Source organism: Zerene cesonia, chromosome 17 (genome assembly GCF_012273895.1).
Source record: "Zerene cesonia ecotype Mississippi chromosome 17, Zerene_cesonia_1.1, whole genome shotgun sequence".
NCBI lineage: Eukaryota > Metazoa > Arthropoda > Insecta > Lepidoptera > Pieridae > Zerene > Zerene cesonia.
In genome coordinates, this window is record NC_052118.1 from 6,057,407 (window position 1) to 6,080,925 (window position 23,519).

General features: G+C 31.5%; 1 protein-coding gene across 3 annotated transcripts in view; it reads right to left on the reverse strand.

Moving 5' to 3' along the window:
* LOC119833644 (paired box protein Pax-6-like) overlaps positions 1-18,891 on the reverse strand; it is a 33,116-nt gene extending 14,225 nt beyond the window's left edge. Inside the window, exons 1-2 of one of the 3 annotated variants that reach the window (XM_038357742.1) lie at positions 18,528-18,891; positions 6,139-6,303 (exon numbers count right to left, since the gene is read on the reverse strand). In XM_038357742.1, coding sequence (XP_038213670.1) covers positions 6,139-6,303; positions 18,528-18,654 — 292 coding nt within the window. In that variant the 5' untranslated portion in view covers positions 18,655-18,891. Of the gene's footprint in view, positions 1-6,117; positions 6,304-18,527 lie in introns of all 3 variants that reach the window. The other 2 variants (XM_038357741.1, XM_038357745.1) reach the window with 2 other exon arrangements.
* Positions 18,892-23,519: the final 4,628 nt, after the last annotated feature.

Below are 23,519 nucleotides of genomic sequence, written 5' to 3' on the forward strand. Positions count from 1 at the left end.
TTATGGTCATTGTTAACTTCCGACTGCCAGCACGAAGCATTGTTAGTAATTTTAAAAAGTATTAAATGAAAAAGTGACACCTGAAGAGTTCGGAGAAAAAATCAAAATCGAATTAAAGTCTATTATAAAAATACCAATAAAAGCGACCCGATGCCGATTGATGCAATTTCATTGAGAGCTAAACGTGAGTAAACGCAGATTGCTTGTCGCAATAGCATGCCCAGCGATCATTTGTTTTTTAAATTAAACAAACTTAGAGCTTACCACAATAAACTCAGAGCATATATTGCAACTTTAAAATTGTTTCTATGTTCGCTTTATTGCATACAAAAGGAAGGTGGACGCTTTCTTCTAAAAAACCAATAATCAGCTGGACTGTGCAGAATAACAATGGAAACTGCAAATTAGTATTAATTACAGAAGCAATGACATCGGCAAAATGAAGCGGACATTTCGAGATAAGAATTCATAATTTTATGACTAGATATTTCAATGATCGTTACTCGTTAGAGATTGCTGATCGAATTTTTCAACAACTTTAATGAGAGACAGTTAATATCATAATAACGAAACCGCGATGGCACAAAATATCTACTTGATTTATGTAAATCGCATTTTTAAAGATACTGGTATAATTATTAAATATTCTAAATTAATTTCATGTCAGTATCATATAGCATAAATTAATATTTTCCAAATATGCACGTAATTACTAAATTTCCTTTTGAACGCCTCGAGATCGTGAGAAAAACCGCAATTCCTATCTTAAATTCACAATAAATTACCTTCAACTCAGAGGACTAGGTAAAAAATTATTGAATTCTGTAATTCCTAAATCAGTTAGATAATGGATGAGTGCGTGCTCCGAGACAATTACATAAAAAGGTATCAGACGCTGCATTCCGGCAGGCGGCCGCGCGAACTGTTTTTATTCCTTCCGAACAACGGCCCTCCATACCGATCACGCTGAATTATTCATCGCATTATTTATATTCTCATTTTTGTCAACGCCATTCAAGATAAATTCATACGGGTCTTTATGTCTTGATAAAAGTAAAGCTTAACGCCGAAAAGGGTTCTGCGGCGTAAAAAGTCACAGGTCGAGTTTACACGTAGCGGCTACGCCAACCATATTAGGGCCCATTACATTAATCCAATACAGACAGCTATAATAAGTAACAACCACTATTATTCTCAGTAATAACAATAATGGTAGGTATAGTTTTGCAAAAATAGTGTTTAATGTTTTGTTAATACATACGCGAGGATTGCGCGGTATGATAATGACCGTTCCACTATATTCAGAATCTTTATAATATTTAACTAGCTATATGATTCAGGTGTGATTTATGTATAAGATAATACATGTGATATAAAATGTAGGAACTTGGAACTACGTCACCATTACGATACCAAGAACTGATCGTCCTTTTATAAGCATAATATGTATATGAATATTTATATGTATATATGATGAAATAAACAAACTATTTATTTCTTTTAAGTAATTTAAATAAAGAAATACATATAAGCCAATATGTAGGTACATAATTTGCAAACGAAATTGGAACTGAGCGCGCAACGCTTGCAATGCGAAGCCTCCAGCGCACCTATATTTCCTTACTCCATACTCGAGATTCGACATTGCCTTTCACTGTACACTGTACTTTGCAAGAATGATTGAAAACCTATAGCGCAGTTTTGTTCACCTCCCGCCAGTACACGCTTTTTGATTGATAGGTAAATTGCAGGAGGCCGGCACACTGATCATTTCGCGGTAATTAAATCGGCTAGAAACGTAATCGCATGACGAGAGCCAATTACCCAACGTTGCCTAGGCACTAGAGGATTGTGCTACCTCTCAAATTGTTCATATTGAGTGAAACTCACGAGCGTAATTCTAACGTGCTTTTACGTGTTTCTTAACGTGCTTTTTAACGTTGTAGGCATCAGTGCGCTCCTATGTGTAATACTACTTAACAATTACAGAAATTCATTGATTATAGTAATGGTAATGGTGCTCTTTTAAGGTGCAAATAATGTAACGGTCAGTTAAACAATTTTATGAAGATATTCATCTAAATTTTAAAGGTACGACGATTAATCTAAACAATAACGTAAACTGCAGCTATAAAACATATATTTATTACATTGAACATCTTGAAGTATTTTTGCGTATTTTGACAAACAAGAGTGACTAATTAATCATTTCAAGCAAAGAGGATGGGTACAATACGTGTCCAAAACATCAGTTAATAAATTTCCATACAACAGTCATTTATGGGCGCTTAAAGTCATTACACGGTGCGTCTACAAAGAGAAACAAGATCTTTTAAGCGGCGCAGAAAGGTTCGAATTCTGTTGATTAAATTTGTATTAAAAAGTGGGTCTTTATATTGGCTGGCGCTAACCGTCCGGGAAGTGCTGCGTCATCGAGTTAATAGATCAAAATCTTTAACAGCAAAGTGGTGTGGATAGCGCTGGTTTATAAAACTAAATGCAACGCGTGTGCTAACGATGCCTGATTCGGTGATTGATGGATTTTTTTGTCCTACATGTTAAATAGCGGTCGCTCCTTCAGAAGCTTGTTAATGAATTTGGAAAAAATATATTGCTATTATTTAATTCCACTTCGATTTACTCACATCGAAAATTCTGATTGTTTGAGGATCCATTGTTTAGTTTTTAGGTTAGTTAACTGAGTAATCGGAAATTCTTTTATAATTCTGATATTTCATTTTTTTGGGTTTAGCGTAAAATAGGACTGATGTAGATAAAAAACTTAAAAAATTTTGTAAACTTGCATGTAAACACATTTCTGTTTGAGGACTTAAATTTTAAAATATATTTAAGTAATATTTATCTTATTTTATTTTAAATAGTTAATCGTAATCGTAACTGTTAATGTATTTATAAACTTTCATCAGATTTTAACCTACCTGAGAATGAAAACAATAAAAATACAATGGAATATTGGATTTAACGGCAACTATTTCAAAAATCATCTCAAAAATATATAACTTACTTTTATATTCTTCAGTAAAACTACTGTATGATACTGTTAATACTTCTCTTCAAAATATGATTGAAACTGCTTAAGGCAAAAAAAAAAAACGCGTTATCAAAAATTAATAAATTGTAAAATTCCATACAAAGGTTTTTCATTTATAACAACATAATATAGCTTAAACATAATTTTCTGTCGTTTCGATTAGATTACTTAAAAAATCCTAGAAGAAACTAAAGGCTTCACAAACCCATTATTACCACGAAATACAAAACTTAAAATTCCGGCACGGAGAACATTAAAAATTCAAATTAACCGGGAATTGGAGCAGAAAAAGAAAATATATTGTGTAGAAAGAATGTCAACGTTGGTAATTCAATTTTGATTATAGGAGCAAAGCTTAAATACGGTTTCATTACGCGCTGCGGCGACCCGCGGACTATCTTCTATAGTAGGTATCATTAACTTCTTCCAAATTTTAGTATATTGGAATAAAATGACCAGCCTGCTATGAAATTGTACACACAGTGATTTCGTTCTTGTAATCATAAATACTTTTTTAAGTGGTCCAATTGTGCAGTGAATCAGAGAGAGACAGAGACTAGCCGGGTTTATGCATAAAGTCATTTTGCTATGTACTTATTATAAAAAAACATTATTTATATGGCAGAAATAAGCAACACTTAGCTATACATTATGTTTTGTGCAGTGTGTTGTAAGTAAAAGATATTTGAAATAAGACATGTATAAATATCCCCTTTTACGTGATATAGCTTATGGCTATTTAATTAGAAATTACAATATTGTTACTTATGCGTGCCCATTTCCAAGCACTTAGTGGGAGAGTTATTTGAGCTAGATAATGACTTTTAAACTAAAGCTATGTTCCTATGTTAAATACATAAGTGGTTTTACATGACGGCCCTGGGCGGATCATAGCTAGGCTTCCGTGGGAAACTGACACGTGACTTTACGAAATTACCACGGGCGAAAATTGATTGACAATACACTCGACTACATATAATTTTATCACAGTAATAACGTGACGGGCTTGTTTATATTGACAGAAATTAAAAGCAAAATGTATACAATGCGGTTGATTTATAGCGTCGCAAGTAACAAGGAACAATTAGAAGCCTTTGAATTATGAAGAACCATCGTAATCACACGCTTTGTTGGTTTTATTATTACAAAAAATCAAAGATTAACAATATACCCTTTATTTCCTAGCATTTTGAATCTTACTTTAATGTTGCATATAAAAAGAAACTATTTTATATGCTTGTAATTATCATGAATTAAAGAAACACTTGATAATATTCTTTCTTACTTAAGACTCAAACTTTTGTGTCGATTTATACGAATAACATGTTATCTTTCAATGATACTCACATATTTATTAAATTTGAAAGATACCGCTCAGTGCACTTGATTATAATTTATAAGTGTATAATATCGTACGCGCCAATGCGTTTGAAATCGTCCTTTCACGACTCTTGCGCAAACACAAAGTGAGCATGTGTTTTAATTCTATAGTATACCAGTGTAATAACTAAGTACTAGTAAAATTAAAGTTACACCATCAATCTGGTGTCCGTTGCAATGTCACGTAAGGAATAATGCAACGAATAGAAGGTTTTTAATTGCGTTCTGCTTCCTTGAATCATGTCGATATTGCTAAAAGATTAGGCGAATGACTTACCGGCATCTGAGAATGTATCAAGCGCAATATGAAAATTGACGTTTACATTAATTATAAAGGAAACGAATTGCAGCTAATAATTTATAATATCTGAAAGATTGATATAGTTCTGATATCGAATGCAGATTAGAATCGTATGCGCTCGCGGCGGTCCTCGGCATATGTCCGCAGCGCGGTGGCTTATAAAACTTATAATTAACACTATGCAAGTTTTATGAATCGATTAGGATCTAAGCTTTCGTCAATAGCAGCTCTCGTCGGCAACAGCCGATTGCTTATCGTTGATTTATTTCAATTGAGATTTTTGCCGCAGACCTATCATTAGGACACAACTAAACACAGTCCTGAACTGAGTCGCTTTCGACAAATCACCGATAGTCATTTAACACGCGTATCTCTGATCTGAATGCAGTTTTCTTAATAACAGGTCTTTATCTGGTCTTGTTTAGTCCAAAATATTTATACTAATCGATGAATATTTGTAATTTATTTTTGTTTTGACCGATCATATTATATACCAAGATCCAAATCGAAGGTTTTGATTAAAATCCAATAAGCAAATAAATTGACAACGCGGGAAACCCTAGCTCATTATGGCATCGGTCTATTACACCATATTGATCATTCTAGGCAAGGGTTAAGTAATTATCGCAAATAACTTACTTGCGAGTTATGGTGGACTACGAGGCTTGCTAAATATCAGTTGTATAAATCAATACAGTGCCGAAGATCGCTATAAATATCAAGTGCGTTAATTGCAGTGGATACGATACCCAGTAGGCAGAACTTCGCTTTATCAATTATTATCTGGCTTCGAGCGTTTAACAGCTTTCTGCTGCATGCTTACAATTAATGTGATTTAACATACTTTTTACGACATTTGTTTATGAATTTTACTGCTTTGAGTGCTACTGGCAAATACACTGGTATAGCAATGTAATGATATAGAAACCGAATACAAATATCCGTGGAAGACAATCACGGTTATTATAAAATCTCTTACACATTTGACTCTATTGCAGAACATAACTCATTCTAAGTCTATTAAGAAAATTCTTTTAACTTCCTTTCATAACATGTAAATATATATTACTATAACGTAAATTTAGCCCGACTTTACTTGCAAATATTTACAGAAAGCCAAAATATTAGGAATTTGATAATGGGTGTAAATTTTCCCAATATTAATCATAGGAATATTTGAAAACTAAAAATGATATCCTAAAAATGTGAAAAAATAATGTATGCGAGGTGTGAGATGATTGTATTTTAATTAAATTATAATTTATACTATAAAGTTTACGTCTCTGGCCTATCATATTAATGTTTCTTTTCTGTGATGTGACTTGCAAATTTAAATAAATCATTAAGTGCACATAGCGGATGAAAACACAAAAAAAAAGCTCACCAAGAAGCTTGGTAACAGCACCTTGCTGAGACAGCACATGGTGTGCGATGTCATAGTGCCTGAGCCCGAAGCGTGATAGCTCCAACAACCTCTGCTGGGACAACAGTGAGGAGAGGGGGTGAGACGCCGCCCCAGGGTACAGCGACGTGCCAGATCCACCTCCTGATGACGATGGCGACACTGGAACTACAAAAACACAAATGCTACAGACAATTCTATGGTATAGCTTAATTTTAAGATTACTTTCCTTACTTAGATTCTGTGGATGATAGATATAAAGGAATATGTTATATCATATTTTATACATCTAGCTATATCTCAGAGAAAGTCAAATTCAAAATTGTTTATTGTGATGTAAGTCGTGTTAGTTTCATCACTTGTAGCTCAAGACGACTGGTTTGATTTGTTTTTTTTTGTTAGATTTGTCTACGCATTAATTAGGATGATAATTACAAGAAAAGTCGTCCCGGGAGGACCGCAACTGGTGTTTTAATATTAATTCAGTATTCTTATCTATATGTGTGAATTTTTTAATTAAATTTATATTTAGAATGTTCTTCTTTAATTTTATAGATATCTATTTATGCATCACTTACAAAAAAGTCTGTTGGAGTTGTGTGAAACATTTTATCTTTAATTTATTTTATGTATGTATATATCATATCAATTCACGAGTTTGTTTTTTTTAATGATTGACATATTCTACGTAGGTTTTTACTTTTTTATATAAATAAATATTAATGAATAAGCGATATTATATCAACAGCTATATTTCTTATACAATACAATGAAGTAGGAGAAGCTTTCCAATATTCGATATTGAAAATTGTCTGTTATTTTATTTTGCGTATGTATGTACTTATTATTTCTTTCTTTGAATAATATTGAGTAATCTGATTAAATAGTAGTTTATCAGTGTCTCAGCACTTAATCTGAAATATTCATAACATGTCAAAAATGTGAAAGGTTAAACCTTAAGCTTGGCAGGACTTTATTAAAATATAAGAAAACCGTTATTACATTTCATAAAATAAAAGTGAAATGAAATAGAACTAAACTCGGTACTTAATTCATGTATATTATGATTGTTTCGATTCTCGGTAATTATTTCCATTCAAACAATTTGTTCTTTATTGCAACCAGATATGCTAAGAGGCATCGTAACAAAGCTGTCTTATGAACACATCGTAATACTTTCAATTATAAATTAAGCTATTAACTTAATATACCATAATTTGTTTATCAGGTTAAGCATCGAAATTAATGCAAGTGGCATAACTTGTTCATAACTTAACACTTTTTATTAGCGAGCCCATAAGGCGATTTCGTCAAGAAGGGTATAACTGAGTGATACTTTTTTGTGTGAACGAAAAAGATTTTTAGTGTGAATACTTAAGACCTATTATGGCCTGTTTTTAGTTCGATCAAGCACTTAGGACTGGACTTCGACGTATAATTTCTGGTGTAATCGCTTTAATAATGGAGAAAAAAGTGATATTATCTGCCCACGGTCAATAAATTAACACCGTTTAGAGCAAAAATGTAGAGTCTTAGTGTCGCTACTATTATAAATAAAGTAAGCTGTAAGGAGACGAAGTTTAAGAGATCGTTCGTGTCAGTGAGTGCGTGTATGTTTTTATTTGGGTGCGTGAGCAGTGAGGCCTTATTAAAATATTTCGAGTGGAAACTGGAAGGACCACTTAGTGGTGCGCGGGAGTTTCACGCCTGAGCTGATATAACATTAAGTCGACAAGATAGCTTATTTGTGCTGAGCTGAGGATTAGGGCCAATAAATCACTGATTAGAATGTATTGACTGGCGTTGACTCTGGCGCTCGGTCCTCTCTCTTATTTATTGACCCATGGCTTTTAACTTTTTACGACTTCATTATTATTTATGTATTACGTTAACTACACGCGTTACTTATTTAATGAACGACTAATGCAAATTTAACATACCTTATCGTCTATGAATTGATCAAAGACAAGCGTGCGTTTTCAATTAATTATGAAAAAACAAACCGGTTTATAATTTCGATTCTCTGATACGAGCAATTGTGTCCTTAATTGTGCGCCAGTCAGCTCATTGGAAAATATTTATAGATGTAAATTTAAAATTCATGTGTTTAATTTGTAAAAAGCGTGTCGTTGTAAAGAAAATGATAAATTGTTAATTTAATTATCATTTACCACTTTTTGTTGTGTAATTGTTTAAGGAGTTAAGGGTAGCATTCATTTCTGTACTCTAGTTGCTTCACCTGCGCAAAATGTCAATGCGAACTAATATAAAGGGGAATAAACAACGGTTTGTCCGAATGCAAAATAGTGTTTTGTTAAAAATATTGTTTTACCACAGTATTGCCGCTATTAATGTCGTCATGTGGCGGAAAATTACCACCTTGAGTGTAAATTTCAATATGAGATCGAAAGTATGTTCGCATAATGCCCCCTTTATGCATGTAAAGTGCATTTTAGAACGCTTACGCGGAATCATTGCAAAAAATTCATAAGTATTATGGATATGAGCAGAAATAAACACAGATTTCGTGAAAATTGCATGAGTATCAAGAACCGTATAGTTTGTATTAAATTGACTGTGAAATTATTTGAATTTATAATAATTTCAGTTTTTTTAACTCCCTAGAAGTTACACAATAATATATAAAGCACTAATTAGCATAATTAGTGTGGGTTTAGTTAAGACAAAAGCAATACATTCATTTTATTAGATACCTTTATGTTTTAATATTTCAATCTTCTAGCGAGCTACATTTTTACTATTGTGCCTACGTTTCTAGATCTGGATAATTGGTTATATAGCTCTGATTGGAATATAGGGTATAATGGAGTCCTTATGGCGCTTTTAATTGATATAATCAACCGTCATATTATGTATTTAAATAATAAATAATAACTTTATTTTAAAAACCATAATAACTTCTTTGATTTGTTTTATACAGTTTATCTAGTTGGCTCAATAATTTATTTTAAAAAGATTCGTTAACAATAATCATTTATTTTTATCAATAGCTTGCGTACCTAAAGGTCAAATGGGACCCTATTACTAATACTTCGCTGTCCGTCTGTTTTTTGGCTGTGTACATCCGTATACTACCAGGCTGTATATCATGATAGTTAGACAGTTTTCAATTATGCTATTGTATTCCTGTTGCCGCGATGACAAAAAAACAATAAAGAATCTAGGCTAAGCAATGACTGACACGGTCGTAAATAAGATGGGTGACCAATTTTTTTTACAGTATCTCTTTAATTCATTGTGAGTTCGACTCACACTTTTCATATTATTTGATATTTAATTGTTATACATCGAAATTGCACTGTATTCAACAATATTCGCTTCCAACTAAAATTATGTTGCTGTTTATCACCAATGGATTTAGTATCCAAAAAGTAGTAACTAGTAATATAGACATAAAATCCCGCAGGTTCAAATTTCGGATTGAAAACTTGACTTGTCCTATATGATTTTTTATACAATGATGCCTTGATTCCTGGCAATCCTATCATTTCTCTGAAACGTGTTTGTTTTTTGTTTCATAACTCCTTTTGTTGCATACCACACCTTTGCTCTTTATGCTAACACATTTTGTACAGCACCATACAATGTTTTTATTTTATTTAGACTATATTACTTAACTTCTCTAATTACGTTCAGAAATGTTTAATTTTGAACCACATTTAGATTTTATGTTTTTGCATAACTAAGAATATTATCCTATAAGAATATAATTGTATACACATACGTATCTGCATAATATATAGATCAGATCCTGGTCTCTAATGCCATCCACATTGTTGGAAAACATCTTTTTTTAATGTCATAGCGGGCAACGGAGCTGGTGGTTCGCATGATGGTAAGCACTCACCAACAACCATGAACATTCGCAGACCAAACGTTATATGTAGATAGATACATCACAAAGGTCTTCATTAAAATTAATATTGGTATTAACACTTATTTTATAGCAAAGTAATGAATATTTTCATTCAACCTAAAATCCTAAAATGATAAGAGCTAAAAATTTAATTGCCTCATGATTTTGCATAAAATAATTCTTAAGCAATTACATAACAAAGAGGAAAAAATCTACAAACTTGTCCTTTCTATTCTTAAAGTTTCAGTTCTTTTAAATATCAACTGTTGGAATGTCGAGGCAAAAGTTCGCATTTACAATGAGATCGACTGATTTAATAGTCAGTTAAGAGCACATTCAGCAACGGAAGTGAGCTTTTAAAATATAAATCAATGGTCTTGCCTACCACAGTCGCTCGTTTGCTTTCCATATGGAAATCGTATTTGCTATTACTAAGGACATCGTTTTTACATCGCCTTCCAATTATTCCAACGTTTTATTAAACGATATGTTGAATGCTTGGAACCGCTACGTTTATATATTTAAATGGACTTCGAGACCACACTTTCCTCTCAATACTGTAGAATGAAACTGGTCTATTTCTGATATAACCTCTAATTTATAAGTTAACCAGATCATTATCAATTTCACGTGCTGCTATTTTGATATACCAATTGATACAATAAACAGCCATGTTGTAGGTAAAGGTGTGCATTTTTTCAGTGGGCATTTACTATTAATTTAAATTGTTTATAAATGTCACATTTCAATGTTTTGTTAAACTTTAAACTTTGGTGATTAACTTTTAATGAGAATAACAAGCACTACAGAAGCGTATTCGTGACATATACAAGGTATTTTTTTATATAAATTGTATTATTTAGAATTTTCCTTTATGGTTACATTTGTATTTAATAAATCAAAATTTATCCTCCACGTAAGCACATATTCCATTTATCATGAAACAATAATGATTTCACTGTATATTTCTTAAAGATTAAATACTTCATAGTTACCTATATATATATACAGAAGACTGAAATCAGTGTGTTTCATTATTTGATTACAAAACATTGTGCTTTTCATGTAAAAGGAAAGTTTGTATAAAAAGACAGGTATACTGGTTCTGTATTATATATTTCTTGCAAGTTGCATGAAAAAATATTATAGTACATGAATAAAGAGCGATAGATATTTTGTAACGTTTTGGAAGAGAGATGAAAAGAGAAAAAAAGATACGCAATTGCAAGCTAAATTTTAAACTTTTATTTGTGTTGGTATAAATGCTGTTAAATACTGTGTGATTAATTTTAATAAATGTATTATATATTTTTCTACATCATAAAAAAATACTTGCACAATACATGTAATCGAAAAGCTTTTCCATCCTTATTAAAAATATGTGTATAATGAATATAGAGGTATGTTTTTATATATTAAAAATCAAACAACATTCATGCAAGCTAAAACTCGCAGCTTGTATGATATTTTATAACCAAGTCTGAGCGGTGGTGACATAAACAGAGCCAACTCTTAATTGGACTCGGTAGCCACGGTAAGAAAATATCTAGTTAGTACACATGCTTTAGTATGCTCAAGTGTACCAGCTCACTTTAATATCAGCCAGCTTTATACCCCTTAAATACAGTTGCATTTGTCTACTCATTAGGCCGCGGCTGCTTTCAAGCCCACCTGATAATTATGCGTGATCACCATTTAAATGGTAATTACATACAGTATTTCACTTGATCAAACGGATTTCTATAAATCAGGTAAGGTAAAGAGAACGTTTCGTAAAATAAATTTAAAATAAAAAACGAATGGCTTGTAAAAAGTTAATTTGTTCTCTCGTTGTTTTTATCGCTAATAACAGCAAGATGGATAACTGGATTTATTATTAACAGAATATTCTGTCATCGAACTTACCGTCCGTGCGCTTTTTTTGCTTCAAAACGTTATGTTGGTTATAAATAAAAACAATATTTCAGTACTTTTTGAAAGTATTAAGTAGATTTAGAAATTTGGTAAGTAGCATTGTCATTATTTTTATTTTAGATTAGCTCTCAGTCTAAAACTATCAAAACCATAGATGTTCCTACATAAACTACAATATGAACGTTACCTATGTTCTCTTATTGTTGTTTTTACAGGAAAATCGAAATATCTATCACCTACATACTATCATTTTATCGAGCTTACTTGCTTTTTCTCAACTAAAATTAACCAAATAAAAACTCTTGCTAAGCGGAATTTTTTATGATTTATCGATATAAATTGTTTAAATATCATTGATCCCACCATCACATAGAAACACAGAAAACCTGTACAATTTAACCTTCCCCCAACAGAGTTTTCCCATATAAAACTAAAATCCTTACATCTTTACTAATCACTTCCTTCTAAAGCAATTCATAATAACTAGGTGTATTGTACATTTTTTAATTGTAATGATATACCAGTGTAAATTCTGGTCGACCTAGAACAATTTCATCACAGTATCTGCAATTACACGGAAGGCTAAAGTCTGCTTCTATTAACACGGCAACATGGTGACCTGATAATATCGTCTCGCAAATGCACATCACATTATTTTTTATAAGCCGCTACACGTGTAATGTTCGTACTCACTAATGATGTAAGTTATATAAATTTCATTTTGCCCTAGCTCCGGGGAAGAAAATGATAATCAAATACTCTATATATAACAGAGATCTAGATAGATACAGAGTCTAGAAACATAATCAAATACGATTAGAACTAAAGACTTACACTAATGAAACTTAATCCACTCTTTTTAACAAAATTGTTCAAATATCTTTTACCCAGCGCCATAGCGATTGGTTACTAAATACCCGATAGCATAATTATAGTAGTAATGCTTTGAATACATTTTTATTTCATTGGATTTTTTACTTGCGCTATACTTGATTTGTATATCTGTTTATAACAAAACAAAATTGTTATTGTAACAGCTGGCAGTTCGAATATAATTTAAAGTTTTCTTTCATAATCCTATTCCTACTAATGTTATAAATGCGAAAGTTTGTGAGGATGTGTTTGTTACTCTTTCATGCAAAAACTACTCAACCGATTTTAATAAAATTTGGTACGTAGACAGCTAGATAACTGCAACAACATATAGGCAACTTTTTATCCCGATATTCCTACGGGATACGGACTTACGCGGATGAAAGCACTAAGAATAGCTGCTAGTCTAATTAATATAATTCAATCAAATTGATGGAGGTATCTAATATATATACCTTTAAACGAGCAATTCTTGTATATATATATATATATATATATAATTGGAATCTCGGAATCGGCTCCAACGATTTTCATGAAATTTAGTATACAGGGGGTTTCGGTCGATAAATCGATCTAGCTAGGAATCTAAAATCTTTTTTTTAGAAAATGTCATGTTCGTGTTTTTTTCCTGACATCTATTGGTGAATAATAATACTATTTTGCTTCGTAGATAGCTGGACAACTGAAATAACACATAGGCACTTTTTATACCGATATTCCTACGGGATACGGACTTACGCGGTTTCAACCGCGGGTCACAGCTAGTGTTAAATTAAATAAGCAATTATTCATTCAAATACCCTGACAATCAACCAGAAATTATTAAACAGACAAACTAACAAAAATCAAGATAAATTAACATCAAGCCAACGAAGATACCTAATTGTGTTAATCAACAAAAAAACTATAAAAAGGTAAAAAAAGATATAAAGGAAAATGTTATAACCAAATAATTTTAGTAAAAATTTTATCACAACTTTATTTTATTTCTCGTATCACATTTTACAATCATGTTATAAAAAATCGTTGTTTTCAACATGCTCTGCTATCATAATACAAAAAAATATATAGCACTAGCTATTGCCCGCTGCTTTGAACGCGTTATATTCGGATTAGTTTAATAGATGTTATTATAGATATAAACCTTCCTCTCAAATCACTCTATCTATTAAAAACAACTCTTAAATCCGTTGGGTAGTTTTAAAAATCTAAGCATACAAGCACAAAAACAGACGCGGGAAGCGACTTTGCTTTATACTTTGTAGGTAGTGATTATAATGATTTTCTCATCGCTCATTTACTTTTTACTTAAGCTTTGCAAACGATTCAAAAATGGATAAAGCCACTTCTAGCATTTCGCAAAACCATTAACATGCAACAATTTCTTAATAAATTTTCCTTTTTATATCACTGACAAAGAGGCAGACATGGGAATTCTTCGGACTCCATAAAAAATATGAAGATGCTTTTAAAGGATTGGACCAAAAGACTCAAGACCATCCTGAATTCAAAGAGAAATCATCAGCATCATTTAAAGAGTAAGTAGGTATGTATTTTTCTATATTCCCACTATAGAAAAATACATACCTACTTACTCTTTAAAAGGAAGTCATGTGAATTGATTTGTAAAATTGGATTTACTTCTATTAATCTGTTTTTAATACGAAAAGAAATCAGGAAAAATAAACGCCCGACCAAACATTTTACAAAATTAAGTGGCAGGTGTTTTTGATTAATCTGTAATGAAGATTTTATTCCTTTTTTCAGCCTTAATTTTAAAGGGCATATTTTTGTTACGCTATCGCGCGAATGATAAAGGTGCTTTATCCTTTTAGCAATAATTTTTTTAAATTGTTCCTCGATATGCCTTATTTTTAATTACTCCAAAATTATTGAGATAGAATATCAAATTCTATGTAATTTTACTCACAAACATTAAGTAATAAATTAAGAATAAAAATTACATATTAATGATTAAAATACATACTAAAACCTTTTAAAAATCCATCAAACTAGCAGAAACTTAAATAAACAACATAAAAATAAATTTACATCAAATCAATATAGATATTAAATTGTGTTAATTAACAAAAAAAACGATAAATAGGTAAAGATAGATGTAAAGATAAATTAGTTTTATAACGAAATCACTTAATTACTTGTTTTATTCAATCCTGACTTTATTTCTAGTGTCGTATTTTACAACTAAGCTTTAAAAAAAACATTATATTTAGAACTAATATAATAGGCAGTCTTAAAGTGTCCTATTACACATGTATATTTAACATTGCATAACAATATATAGGTTTAAACTTTTCATATTGTTTGTGTACAATCCTAAATATTTCTATCATCTTCGTAAAATTGTATCAGTATAAAATTTTTGAGCTATTTATACCAGTTTCGTGTAAAAAAAGTGTAAAAATGTATTTTTTAAAACTGTCATCACCGTGCCCGTTCATTGTGGTTTTTTAATACGCTTTTCTGTTCGTCTGTTTGTACTTGCGATCACACTGAAACCACTGTATTTAAGCTAGTATTAAAATAAATAAAATAAATGAACTAAATCATTCGAATCAACACAACAGGTTACACACAGGTTGCTATTTAAAGTCATTATGGAACTAGACCAAATAGATTAAAGAATATATTTGTACATAAAATTTGCACATTTCATAAAAAAATGATAAGACGAGTGTTCGCATCGTCTAATAATAGATCATCAATATTCAAATAAACCACGTGTTTTTTTTTTACTTTCGTTGCGTGTGTGAGATATATGTACATCTATACTTCAAAAAATTATCTTTGAATACCTTCATACCTATTAATAAAATTGGTATTTATATCTTTGATTTCAAATTAACTACAATATTATCTTACTCAATTGATTATAATGTGAGAATTTTAACGCTATATATTTATGTGATTGCGATTAGTAGATTTAAATTAGTTATTTGAAATTTTGTGATCAGGATTTGAAATGATCTTTAGATAATTGGTTTTAAAGGAGCTAAAATTGAAATTTTATTTTACAAAATTTTCCCACAAGGTTAGGTTTTGACATTTATTTTTTTACTTTTATTTCCATTGAGTGTCTATCTCGTATCTCTATTCGTTTATACTAAGAGCAATACAAGAAGTTGAGCATATTTTTCTAAGACTTAAGTCAATTAAAATTCGTATATAGATTTTTAGGACTATGTTTCCACTATCTATTATGTAAATATTTGTAGCTACCACTTACAACATTTATTTTTTTGTAATAAATAATGTAAGTGCTTGTATTAAAAAAAATATCTTAATGTTATGCAGGCCATGTAATGTAAGGTAGGTAGGTATACCTACTTATCATTAGCGAGTTATAAATATTGTCAAACAATTTATCAAATTATAAAGTGAATATTAAAATTGGATAAATATAACATAAACGAATGGGTTTAACAAGAGATTTGAACTTTTTGCAATAATATTATTTTATGTGTCTATAAACGACAATATCAAAGTTGCGCATAAGGGTTTTTCTAGCACAATAGGAATAAATTATTATTATTTATCGTTGCAGTCATAAAATGTGATAAAAAGATGGCTACAAGATACCATAAATGACAACATGAACGTTTGCGTCCATTTGTGCGAAGTTAAATATCTTATAATGACTTTTATAAGTGCTAATAGTACTCGGCGGGACTAAAAACATGTTATAATATTAGCGAATTGTAATTAGCCATTGGTCTTTGTCATTTAATTTTATGGATCGATTAATAATGTTAATGTTTTTCTGTCTCTGCGCCATACGGACAAAGTGGAAATATTGATTTGCTACGTGTTCTTTTGCCAAATTTGTCAAAATTAAGACACGGATTTAACGCTTAGATATGTGAACAGACTTTGGGTTAATAGTCGTATGCTCCTTGATTTGATATCTGTAGTTTATTAATATTTAAGATAACATAAAATAGTGGCGTGAATGATCAGACTCCATTGGGTGTTTAAATTGATATTAACCATCGTCATCATAAATTACTGTCCCTTATCATCTTTAATTTTTATTAAACGTGTTAAAATTATATTCTGCTTTATAAAATCACATAATAAGACATGATTTTTTACTAAAAAACGTTTTTTTCTATAATTCTAATAAAGTTGTGTAGTAAATAAATATGAAAATTATATGAGTGTTTATAAAAGAATATTTTATAATACTTTTACTTATTTACTAGTAAATATGAACAGACATTATAATCATTTCTTCAACTTATATCACAGTACAGTATTTTTAATGCAAGGGATCTATGCTTATACATACATAATATTATAAGCTACAGACCTATATACTAAGACAGTTTGCATTTTAGGCCTGCAATCGTTCCTGATATCAAGAAGGAACTAAGGAATATACTTATTATATCATTTCATAATAATTATCTGTTGTTTCTTTATATTTATATCATATAACTTATTAAAAACTAAAATAACGTAAATAAAAACGATTAATAATACTTAACAAACTTACTTATTTAAAGGTGAAATGTATAATATGAACCCTATCATATTAAATTAAATTAAAATAAATATCCACACTAGCCAGCGACAAAAGCATTTACCGCTAAAGTCATCAATCAAAACATTACAGCCGTATATCATAAAATAGTTTGAATATTGAGTAACATTCACCGGAAATGCTACCGGACAATCTAGTATCAGATCTAAGATTAATTAGTTCGATCGGCAATACAATGCTGACAATGTCCTATAAGTTCCGACGCTTTTCGCCAACTCATCGGGCCAGCTGCGTTGTGACATAACAAATGACAACCTTTAACATTGTGTTATGAAATTCTGTAAGGCTAGTAAGATTATTTGAAAGTAGGCCTATAAATTAACCACTGCCTTTTAACATCGGTTTCCGATATCAATTGTTTGGATATCGTGATTATTTGTAGGAAGAATAAATTATGTTGTATATATGAATAAATTACGTGTCTGTAATATGCGAATTTATAATCATATCATCGTCATTTATCTTCAATGTAATAAGTAAAATAGGTGATGACTTACTTCAAGTGTCTGGTTGGTTTTTATTCAGAATTACGACTATTTTTGTTTTTGTATTTTAAATACAATAAGCACATAGGTACAACATTACTTTATGCACTCATAATGAATGTTTAAAACGTGTACCCAATAACAATAATTATACACTAATTAAACTTATGTTAAACATTTGAAATACGATTAGAATAACTGTCAGGGTCTACATGTTCTATATTGCATATATTCTACATGTTCTAATGTACTCTCACGTTATAAATAAAAAAAAATTTATACTCAAATTAATAAATTATGCCTAGTGATTTTGAAGAATTCTAAATAGAAATAGCACTGAGTTTAAATATGAAAATTTTGTATTCGGACTAAAGAAAATATTTTCAATTGTCAGAACTAAATAAGAATTAAATCAATTATGTTTTACACTTACAATATTAAAATGTGTTTTTATTTTTCTTTATGTTACACTTTTAAATTACCAGAATCATTATAACATATCTATTAAATATAATTTAACATGGGTGGCATTTACAAGATTTTATTCATGTTCATATAATTTATATGTTTAAAAATGTTCATATTGACATTCTTATTTGACTCAAAACTATCACTCACAAAATATAGAGACAAAAAAACTTATTCAATAAAATCAAACAGATCGTAAGTGATGACTTACCATTAGGCGATATATTAAGGGGTTGCGTGATGGCAGGCGCGGGAGGCGCCGGTTCCATCTTCCAGGACGCGCAGCAGGAGGCTGGAGAGAACTCAGGTGTTGGGCCGGTGCCCGCCGATATCAACATTGTCGAGCCACCGCGAACGCAAGCATATGCACCAATCAAGCTCACTAAAGTTCACGAACTTATCAGTCCCCAAAACATAGACAAAGCACCTACACGGAGGGCACTTGTGTTGCACGCGCTCGCTTGAAGCTCAGCCAGAACACTGAAGAGCGCGCTTGCCGTACCGGCGCGCCCACTCGCGCGCCTACTGCCATTAGCACGCCTCGGAAAAAATCTCCGCCAAACAATAACAAAAAACTACCTCCACTAAATCGAACCTCCATGCACCTCTCACTCTAACGCTCTTAATTCGATTTCCGAACGCGTCAAATCCACCGCTACGCTCCATTCATTTACAGCCTTCCGTCCTGTTCTCTACGGTTCAATAAAATGCTCCGTGCATTCTCGACTTTATTCACTGAGCTCTAAGTATATTTTTTAATCAAAAACCAAATAACGTTACGTCTTTTCGATACTCAGCGCCAATAAAACTACTCCTACTCACACTCGTTCGATTCAGCTTAAGCTTGAACTGTATGAAAGGGACAGGTGCTCTACCGCTTGGTGGCAGAATTACAGTAGTGAGCACAGGTGATCTTTCACAATTTCTGTGAAGTGAAGGTGTTAATGTATATCTTGCTCGCTCTGTTTAACGGCAGCGAGTTAGGGTTTTAAGAGACAACAATAATATACTGGTTGTTAGTTAATTAGACGTCGTTCTACTTAAACATGCTTAGCATTCTAATAGTTTGAGTAACGGGCACGTACCATTTTAATTAAGTCAAGGCGGCATTATTTTAAACTCTATTACGTTCGTAGCGCTATTGAAAATATTTTCTTATCAACTTAGCGTGAGTATTAATTTTTAAATAATTGTTACATGTTACCTATATTACAAATAATTTTTTATTTTTTATTTTAATGCCATTCACAAGCAGGATAATCAATCAAATAGTACCGTCATATGGTTGGCTTTACATGCAATCTGCTGCCGTAAATATATCTACGAAAATTGAAATCTGTGAACTGCAAGACAATTACGTAGACCTCAGATGTATAAATAAACGCCTATAATTACAAGTAGTAGCAGAGAATACATGCATTTATTCCCTTTTATCGAGTGCATTAAACAGACGGTATCAGTGCGAGGTTTTTATTTATAATTACAGGGAAAAGAGAATCGCCGGAAGGTCTCAGCCGAAATGCAACTGCCGTAGCTACTATCGCTTTACATTTCAACTCGTTTTTTGATCGTAAATACACTTTCTTTGTGCTACCTCTTTAATTTGTAGCAATCTCGATTCATTGCGGTTTCCGTTTACGAACAATAGGCCTCCCTATTGAAATTATTTATTAAAGGATATTGATAAATCCAAACATAATTAAACGTAATTATTGTACTTTGAAGTACTTCAATTTAATGCTACATTTAATAAATAAACGTATATTTGTTTTTCGTAATACTAACAATTGGATATTTGAAGTTTTAAAAATACCTTAAATAAGCAGATACCTATAGCTGCGGTCCAACAACGATGAAACAAACCTTTTAATCCTTTATTAATGTAACGTTAAAACTGTAATAAATAGATTATTTTATTAGGTTAATGACACTGTGAACTTGAAAGATCATTCATTATTCGAGAGTTATAGCTCTTGATTCAATGATTGGTTTTGAAGTTAATAAATACTAAAGTATAAAATATTAAATTGAATTTCAGATTCCTAATAATAATAATATGCTAAATAACAGTGTGGTAGTGTTAGTATTAATTTGTCATGGACATTATAATTATAAACTGCATCATATACAATTTATAAAAATATGTTAAAATTATAATCATAGCAAGTTGACCGTTTTTCCTGTGTTAACACTTAAGGACTCTAACGTCAGTGAGAAAAATATGTACCTATTGATAATATAAAAGTAAGTACAAGATTAATTAATATTTTTATTATAATCAGAAATACAATAATCGTTAAAGATTATTTCATATAACTGCCATTGTGATAAATATTGTTGTTTTAACCGTTAAATTACTTTTTGGTGGTTGACTATAAATACACTTAAAAAAAACGACGTGAGGCGAATGAAATAATCCAAGCATCATTATGCATACCTGTAATACTTGTAACTAATTTCCATGCTTTAAATATCGGTAGATCATATTTGTAGATTTCTGTTTTGGTCTCTAATTCTGAAACAGATAACCGAAGATACGTATTATTATTTATTATGTTATGATACATAATAAATTACACACGCTTGATTCTACTAAATAAATTCTACATGTACCGTGCCGTGCCGTTATTTTCCGTGCCTTAAATATCTCTCTTTCAGTATATACGAGTACTTGCAATTTTTAAGTTCTATAATTTGTTAGAAATAGCAATCTACAAAAATGCTTCATTATGTTGTAATTAATATAAGCATGATTCTACTAAATTTGACATGTTTTTGTATTCTGAAAGTATTAAAAGAATGAAAAAACGTCTATAAGTTATCTCTTAATTATAATGTATGGATTGTTGGAGACAGGAATACCACGATATAACAACAACGGCATGACTCTACCAAATCAGACTTTTTTTGACATCCTGAAAGAATCAAAAAATTCCTATGTCGGTACTTAAAATGTTTAAATTGCAAGAAATAGCAATCTGCAAATATGCTCTCTCGTTGTGTGATAATTAGCATTACCAACATTCGCTTACGCAACTTTACGGTGGCTCAATTAGGTAAATCGTTCACCCACATTGTAACTTTAACCTTTTTTCTAATCAGAAAGTACCCAAAGCAAAAACCAGAACAATGTGGATCATTTAAAACTTAAATCGAAAACTGAAACACAAAGAATACATGGATAAACGTTAAACTGTAGATATATTGCGTTTTAGAAAGATTTATCTTCACTCCAGCCGAGAGAAGCTTGTATAGGGAATAAGATTGCGTTATATTAATTGAGATAGCCAAAGTTTCTTATTGGTGAGCTTGTTTTTGTTTCACAGCTTCTTCAGACAAGCGCCGACGTGCAGGATTTAGTGGCGAGATAGCGCGTGGGTGTCACCTAATGAATATATTTATTTGTGCTCGCCGGCTTTTATCTGACACCGGCCGAGACAGGTTCCTATCGGAGAACCACAGATGCCCTATTCCACGCATTTATCTACCCATTTTAATAAAATAGATTTAGGTTCGTACCTACTAGCTATGTATCGCTTGTTTATATTGCAATTATTATTTTATTATATAGGTACCTTCTATTGGTAGTCATGTTTGATAACATTTATTTTCAATTAAGAAACATCAAGGACAAAATTTAAGTACTTATATAGCTGCTAGCATAAGACTCTTTGTTTATGGATTATTCTCTAGATAAAAGAAAAACATGGTGATTATTGTAATAAGATATATTGAAAGTAGGAGAATAGCAGGCTTTGACACAAATTGGGCTAGTTCGCACTGAGGAAGTACCAAAACCACACCGAGTAGGTGCCGTGAAATAGTAATATGCAAATGCTAGTGTGTTTAGTACGGCCCAGTTTCTTTACTTCACCCTTCTCTTCTTTTCCTCTGATACATTCCTTCTTTCATGTCGTCAATAGTTATCTTTTCCCCTACCGCTTAAAAGTAAACCACGCATTTGCAGCGGCGTTTCCTCTGCAAATGATCGTGGACGGTGGTAATTGCTTTACTAATTGCCATCAGGCAAACCACTAGCACAGTTGCGCGCTTTGACATAAAAAATATTATATATAATGACGACAACAACAATGCAATTGGAATTTACATTAAGAGAACATTTTAACAACAATTTAAGGTTTTCGAGTTATTTATTTGCTCATTAAGTAGATACATAGATTAGTGAATAATGTTATTAAATATGTATAACAGTTCTTTTTGTGCTGTCTTTGTATGCTAAAATAGGTTAATTTCGTACATCACAACTAATCCCAATCCTACACCTACCTACCACTACATTACCATTCATTTTATACCTGCGAAGTTAACATTCACAAGTCCACCATCTTTGAAGGTAATTCCTTTTGCATTGCCTCCCTCTTGACTATTCAGTTTCAACAATAGAACGAGGTGTCACCCAAGAATTACAAAGAACGCCCCACATACGCAATGCAATCGTGATTCTACACGTAAACTTCAAGAGCGGCGACCAGTGTCGCTTGAGCCTCGCCAACCCTTTACCACTAATGTGTTCAGTAGCACATATATCATGCTGTCACGTGTCAGTATAGTGTGGTCGTGCGACATTCGTCGTGGTCGCTGTAACAAAGCGCCTGCCGCCTTACGCACATCGCCTATTTCCATTATAATGCGTTCAAAATATTTGTGCCATCTATCATGGACCACCCAGACGGTAGTTGACATTCGATCTGACATCTACCTGATTATTCTCATTTAGATCGCTACACCCTACTCAACAGGTTGCGTATTTTTTTCTGGGAAATTGAAAACCTTTTGGCTTTTATGTGAAAGTATCACGTAAGACATTTAAATTGAACATCATTTCGAGGATTTTGTGGGGTGCGTTTATTAAAGAATCGGGTTAAAAGGAATTAAGGGTAAGGCTCGCCCTCTACACATTTGACTACATGAAAAACAAACTTTATATATTACAAATTCTTACATAAATGTTTGGTAATAATTATAAGAGATTCTTTAAATTTTCTTGAAATATTAACAGTTGTCCATGAATCAAATTTCTAATTATATAAGATTGTATGAATATACCTAAATTTATGCTTACAACAGAAGGTCAATAAGATAAATATACCTACCTAATATGTATTTTTAAGCCTTTAATATATGTTTTCCTAAACTCTTTTTAAATTTTGTGAAATTTAAATTTATATTCTAGCAGACACAT